The 6,841-nt window shown below is 53.5% G+C and overlaps 1 protein-coding gene across 1 annotated transcript in view; it reads right to left on the bottom strand.

Moving 5' to 3' along the window:
* Positions 1-54: 54 nt before the first annotated feature.
* Positions 55-6,841, bottom strand: part of LOC105471681 (acid phosphatase 2, lysosomal) — a 9,780-nt gene continuing 2,993 nt past the window's right edge. The window contains exons 4-11 of the mRNA XM_011724359.3: positions 6,569-6,721; positions 6,361-6,459; positions 6,192-6,281; positions 5,622-5,754; positions 4,165-4,247; positions 3,944-4,050; positions 3,650-3,825; positions 55-1,000 (exon numbers count right to left, since the gene is read on the bottom strand). Coding sequence (XP_011722661.1) covers positions 867-1,000; positions 3,650-3,825; positions 3,944-4,050; positions 4,165-4,247; positions 5,622-5,754; positions 6,192-6,281; positions 6,361-6,459; positions 6,569-6,721 — 975 coding nt within the window. The 3' untranslated portion in view covers positions 55-866. The remainder of the gene's footprint in view (positions 1,001-3,649; positions 3,826-3,943; positions 4,051-4,164; positions 4,248-5,621; positions 5,755-6,191; positions 6,282-6,360; positions 6,460-6,568; positions 6,722-6,841) is intronic.

Here is a 6,841-nt window from a genome sequence, read left to right as displayed (position 1 = left end):
CCTGGTCAGAGAGCTTCTTGCGTCTCAGAAATGAAAAGGCACAGGAAACAGCACTATCAGTCCAATAGGAAACAACACTATTCATTCTCTGGGAGCTGCCCCAGCCCTATTCTGGGCCACAGTCTACAACTTTCTTTTCCAGCTTACAACCTGCATGTACCTCAGGTCCCTGGAGACCCCAGCCCAGCTGAGGGACAGCAGTTTCCTGATTCCATGTGACAAGCAACTCCCCTCCCACCACTCCCCACTCCCTCCCAAGTACAGACACCCTTCCATCCTGCTCCAATTGAAGGGGTGACAAAGGTTCCTGAAGCATTCTGTCTGAGTCTAACGGTGGCTCTAGCCAGACACAGGGAAATGTGGCTGGCTGGCTGTTGGGTGATCCAGTTCTTTGGGAGCCAATGTTTGTACCCCTGGTATTTGCTGTTTTTCTCACTAAAATAAGCACTGAGAGGCAAGACCGTGTCCTCTGAGCTATTTGCCAAAGACTCCAGGCTGGAGGAAAAAGAACGGGGCTTGATAGAAGCGCAAGGTGGATCCAGCACCAACTGCCGTTTTCTAATCCTAGGTCCTGAGTGAACACTGACGGCCAGTTTACATCTCAGGTGTGTAGGGAGCATGGAGGAGGCAAATCCTGTTTGGAGAAAGCCAGCGTCCAACACAGCACTTGGTAAACATCAGGCATGGGAATGCTGAGTGACAGGCACCACGGGCCACGCTGAGCCCCACTCGCTCATCTGGCTGGGGTCATCAGAGGGAGGCCCAACCCAGGATCTCCCGTCCGTGGGCTGGGGAGCAGCAACAGTCAGGAGCGAGGGCCCAGCCCACCTCCCCTAGGAGGCGGAGGGAAGCGGGCTGAGTGGTTGTCAGGCATGGTCCTCCCCATCTGCGACGTGGCGGTAGCCAGGAGGCTGGGCCTGCATCCGGAAGAGGACGGTGAGGAGCAGCACTATGAGGAGGAAGAGGATGGAGCCACATACAGCCAAGGCCACGATCACTTCTGGGCATGGGGGAGGCAAGAGAAAGGTCATGTCAGTGTTCCATCATATGCCAGGTACTGTTCTGACATATAGGAGATACACAGAGGTGGCCAACACAGAGTCCCTGCTCTCATGGAGTTTACGTGCTAGGAGAGGGGATGTAATAAATAAGCAAATGGGCTGGTCATAGTGGCTCATGCCTGTAGTCCCAGCACTGTGGAAGGCTGAGACGGGCAGATCACCTGAGGTCAGGAGTTTGAGACCAGCCTGGCCATCATGGTGAAAACCCATCGTTACTAAATAAAGTTGGCCGGGCGCAGTGGCTCACACCTGTAATCCCAGCACTTGGGGAGGCCGAGGTGGGCAGACCACCTGAGGTCAGCAGTTTAAGACCAGCCTGGCCAACATGGTGAAATGCCATCTCTACTAAAAATACAAAAAATTAGCCGGGCGTGGTGATGCGCGTGTGTAATCCCAGCTACTCGGGAGGCTGAGGCAGAGTAATTGCTTGAACCCAGGAGGCAGAGGTTGCAGTGAGCTGAGATCGTGCCATTGCACCCTAGCTTGGACAACAAGAGCGAAACTCCATCTCAAAAAAATAAAAAATACATAAAAGCTGGGCGTGGTGGTACACGCCTGTAGTCCCAGGTACTCAGGAGGATGAGGCGGGAGAATTGCTTGAACCTGGGAGGCGGAGGCTGCGGTGAACCGAGATCACACCACTGCACTCCAGCCTGGGCGACAGAATGAGACGCTGTCTCAAAAAAAAAAAAAAGTCAGGAGTGACAGGTCAGTGATGAATGTGATACAGAGAGACAAAGCAAAGTAGGTCAGCAGGGAAGGCATCGTTGAGGAAGTGAGAAGTTTAACAGAGGCCTGGAGTCAATGAGTGACATACAATGATCTGAGAAGAGTGTCATGGGGCAGAGGACAGGAAGGAAGGGCAAAAGGCCCAAATGTGGGGATAAGCCTGGCATGTGCTAGGATCATCAGGAAAGTCAGTCTCACCAGAGCAGAGTAAGCAAAGGGCATGTAGGAGATGGGGCAGGAGACCAGATGGAGTAGGGCCTGGAAGGCCATGGTGAAGAACTTGGATTTTATTCTACATGTGATGGGAAGCCATTGGAAAATTCTGAGAGGACAGTAGTGTGAACTGGTTTAAGAGTTAACTCAGTCGGCCACGGTGGCTCATGCCTGTAATCCCAGCACTTTGGGAGACTAAGGTGGGCGGATCACCTGAGGTCCGGAGTTTGAAACCAGCCTGACCAACATGGAGAAACCTCGTCTCTACTGAAAATACAAAATCAGCTGGGCGTGGTGATGCATGCCTGTCATCCCAGATACTCAGGAGGCTGAGGCAGGAGAATCGCTTGAACCCGGGAGGCGGAGGTTGCAGTGAGCCGAGACTGCGCCACTGCACTCCAGCCTGGGTGACAAGAGCAAAACTCCGTCTCAAAAAAATAAAAAAAGTTAACTCTGCTGTGCTGAAAGACTGGTAGGGACAAGAATAGAACCAGAAAGAACTAGGAAACTTCAGTCGGTCGGCAAAAGCTGACAGTAGATTGGACTGTGGAGGCAAGAGCACGTATTAATATTTGAAAGGTTGAGCTGATCTGGCAGTGGGCTGGATGAGGGGTATGAGAAACGGTATGCAGAATGACTCCAAGGGCTATACTGTGCCACTAGGCAACTCGTGGCATTGACTGAAACAAGGAAGCCTGGAAGAAAAGCAGCTTTGGAAGGAAAAGCATCTGGTTTAAGACATTGCAACTTCGAGATGCCTTACTTAACGTGCACATAGAAACCTCAAGTCGGCAGCTGGATATGAGTCTAGCTCAGAGAAGAGGTGGTGAATCTGTGAGTCAGGGCGTAAGGACAGAAGTGAGCATGGAGATGGGCATAAAGTCATAAGGCTGCATAAGATCACTTGGGAGTGTGCACAGATGGGGAAAGCGCCAGGGATGAGTCCTGGGTCATCCGTTCTTTAGTGAGGAAGGGACAACTAAAGTCAGGAGAAGCCAAGCAAGTGTTTCAGGAAGGGGTGGCCAATTATGTAATGCTGCTGAGAGGCGAGAGAAGCTAAGAACTGGTCACTGGCTTTGGTAAGAGGAGGTCACTGGTCACCAGACAAGTGTGGCTTCAGGGTAGTGGAAGGTGACACAAGACTGTCTAATGTGAGTCTAAGAGATCAGGCGGTGAGGAAGCAGAGCCAGAGTCTAGGCAGCTCTTTCGAGGATTCCATTCTGAGAGGGAAGAGGCTGGTGGCTGGGGAAGAGGTGGCTCTCAGAGGTCATGGATGGGCTTTTGGGAGGGAAGTGATCCAGTAGGGAAGCAGAGGCGTCAGAGCTCCTTGCAGAGGTGAGGAGAGAGAACCTGAGCGCAGGTGGAGAGGCCATCCTAAGCAGTGGCTTCCCCAGCAAGTAAGCTGGTGGAGCTGGTGGTGGAAGAACGAGCCGATTCTCTCCTGGCTCTTATTTTCTCGGTGACATAAGTGAGACATCACCTGAGGGTGAGAAGTGGGGAGAAGGTATAAAGTGGTCTGGGGTCGGGGAGGGAACTCCTAGCAAATGCAGTCAGATGACTGGGAGTGCAACAGCTCTTGAGATTTGAGGATGTGAACTGCAGGTTGGTCTGGGGCATGACTAGCAAGGAGTCTGGTGACAGCTCACCTGTGTCTGCAGGACCGCTTGCCAGCTGGCACTCCTGCTGCCAGTCCTTGGGCACGACGGGCTCCGTGAGGTGAAGGAAGTCCTGCAGTGGGCAGCGGTGAGGGCAGCCAGGCAGGCTGAGCGGCCAGGGGGCCTTGTCACTCTCGTTCCGAAAGTACATCTCCACTGAGAAATTCCTAAGGGTCGACAGGAGGCAACATGGGAGCTGCCCAGCCTGCCTGTCATGGGGTCCTTGGGCTGCCCCGAGCCACCTCCTGAGGGCCCTCTCCAGAGGACACTGCTAGCTCCACTCACCCAGAATCTTCCTGGTACAGTTCAAATATGTGGCAGGAGGCATAGGGGGCTTGTTCGCCATTGTAGACGTCCAGTGCCATTTGCAGGGCAACCAGGGTAGTGTCGTGCTGCGGGGGAGAGGGGCTCCCCGTCAGCATTGTTCCCCACACCCGCAGGAACTGAACAGAGAAGAAATCCAGCTCCTTGCCTGACACAGCACGCTAGGGAGCGCAGGCACTCACCGCGGAGTAAACCAGCAGCTTGGGGAGCTGGGAGGTGGTCGCCATTAGGGTCAGGTTCTTCCTTATCTGAGCCAGCAGGACTCCTGAAGGAGAAAAGTCCCCGGTGTTGCCGGCTACAGCCACCCCTGCCTTCTAATTCCACCTATCTGTGCTCCTTTCACCCTCTGCCAGGCCTGGGCCTCATCCCCTACACAGAGAACTCTTTAGTGTCATAGGGACCGTGTAAGAACTCTGTGGCACCCCTCCTCTCTAAGAACTGTCAAATGTATAGAAGGAAGCAAGACAAAACAAGGTATTTGCCTATATTTCAACACGGATGTAGAAACCTGCCTGTGTTTACAGAAGCACTTCAGTTTGAAACAAATGTAAACGTAAGATTGCTTCAGAGTACACAGTGGGTGGATCCGTGCCCGGGTAACTACCATATGCTCTGAAAACTGAGATGTCAAAAAGGTGTGACAGCCGGCAAGCCTTTAGGTGCTCAAATGAGGAAGCTGGCATGTGTATTACTCTCAGCCTTCTCAAAATGGCCCCCACTGGTTCTCTTGGGGCAGCTATTTAGGAGAGGGAGGGTCTTCTGATGTGGGCGAAACTTAAGAACATGAATGGCAGGGCTGGGCGTGGTGGCTCACGTGTGTAATCCCAGCACTGTGGAAGGCTGAGGCGGGCAGATCACGAGAGGTCAGGAGTTTGAGACCAGCCTGGCCAACATAGTGAAACCCTGTCTCTACTAAAAATACAAAAAGTAGCTGGGCGTGGTGGCAGGCACCTGTAGTCCCAGCTACTTAGGAGGCTGAGGCAGGAGAATCACTTGAACCTGGGAGGTGGAGGCTGTAATGAGCCAAGATCGTGCCACTGTACTACAGCCTAGGTGACGGAGCGAGACTCTGTCTCAAAATAAATAGGCTGGGTACGGCGGCTCATGCCTGTAATCCCAGCACTTTGGGAGGCCGAGGTGGGTGGATCACCTGAGGTCAGGAGTTCGAGACCAGCCTGGCCAACATGGTGAAACCCCATTTCTACTAAAAATACAAAAATTAGCTGGGCATGGTGAAACCCCATTTCTACTAAAAATACAAAAATTATCCAGGCATGGTGGCATGTGCCTGTAATCCTAGCTGCTCAGAAGGCTGAGGTAGGAGAATCACTTGGACCCAGGAGGCAGAGGTTGTAGTGAGCCAAGATCGAGCCATTGCACTCCAGCCTGGGTGACAAAAGGGAAACTCCGTCCCCCCGAAAAATAAATAAATAAACAATTTCTTTTAAAAAGAATAGGATGGCAGAAAAGGAAGAGAGCTGGGGAAATTTGGTGACTAGCGGCATGAGGAGGGGAATTTGGTTCTCAAACAGCAGGGAGTGTTTCAGTAGAGAGGGAAGTGTGTAAGAAGCCCCCACAGCAGATTTTTAACGCCTTAGGGTCCTGAGGAGTGGAGTGACATGCTGTCTTTGTCACTCACCCCCCTGAAGCCGGGCCTTCTCCGCCTGCTGGTAGATTCCGAAGAGGAAGCGGAAGCTGAAGTCCTTTAGCCGGCTGAGACGCTGCATGGTTTGGGGTGAGGCCCAGGGCGGCAGGTGCAGCCCGTGCGTTTGCTGTATATCGCAGCGGGCAGGTTAGCGCCCCAGGCCTAGGCCAGCCTCTCCAGGGGGCAGCTCTCTTCCCCAGTGGGAAGGTGCCTGTGTGTGTGAGGGAGGGAGAGGAGACAGAGGCAGAGGGGCTGGAACTAGTAGACATGGCAGACGGTGTGGATGCTGCAGGGCACAGGAAAGGAAGCTCAGGCACAAAAAGTGAGACTCAGCAGAAAGGAGCTTTGGGTGGAGAGCAGCAGGGACTGCTGACAATTAATAAACCATTTCCCACTCTGAGGATCTCTGTCACCCGTGAGGGAAGTTCCCGTGTTTCACAAGCACAGCCTCCCTGGACCTCCCCAGGGGCGTAACGGTATCAGGCACTGTGTTCTACCGTCCTGGTGACCTGGGCCTGCTGAGGGGAAAAAGAGTGATCACAGTGGGCACTCTAGTGGGCTCACCTCACAGAAGAGTGTGTCATAGACATTCCAGACAGTCTCCAGTGTCAGGTCTGTAAGCCCTGTCTCGTTGGCCACCATGTCCAGAAATTGCTATGAAAAATGGATCAGGATCTCAGTGCTTTTGTGGGGAAAAGACAGTGTGGCAACCTCCACCTCTGCCCCTACTCACTGCATTCCGAGAACTCTCGTTCTGATACTCTGGTGTCTTCCGGGTCTCATTCTGCAGCTGCTCATAACGGGGACATGGGCCCAACGGGAACTTCAGCAGCTGTAGAGCAAAGCAGGGAAACAGGCAGTGGGAAAAGGAGCCTGGCATCAGCAGGCACACGGCCACAGCTGTCCCCTCACCATCCCAGGGAAGGGCTGGCCACTCTCACCCTGTCCTCAGTGATGGGCACAGTGTGCACAGGGATAGGCTGCCACGAGATGTTCGGGTTGAAGCGCTGCATCCCGTTGGGAGGGAAGAGTCCAGCCAGGTTGGCCTCAGCACTCATGAGAGTCCGGTCAAAGTCTGTGCTTCGCACATAAACCTGCAGAAATAGCAACACAAGTCACGTGTGTGTGTGTGTGTGTGTGTGTGTGTGCGCGCGCGCGCGTGTGGTGGGGAAGTTTTGGTCACCCTGGAGTCGTGTGTGTGTGTGCGCCTGCGC

The sequence above is a fragment of the Macaca nemestrina genome, chromosome 12 (genome assembly GCF_043159975.1).
Source record: "Macaca nemestrina isolate mMacNem1 chromosome 12, mMacNem.hap1, whole genome shotgun sequence".
Lineage (NCBI taxonomy): Eukaryota > Metazoa > Chordata > Mammalia > Primates > Cercopithecidae > Macaca > Macaca nemestrina.
The sequence above is the reverse complement of the archived record's forward strand: the minus strand, read 5'-3'. Positions and strand labels throughout refer to the sequence as shown.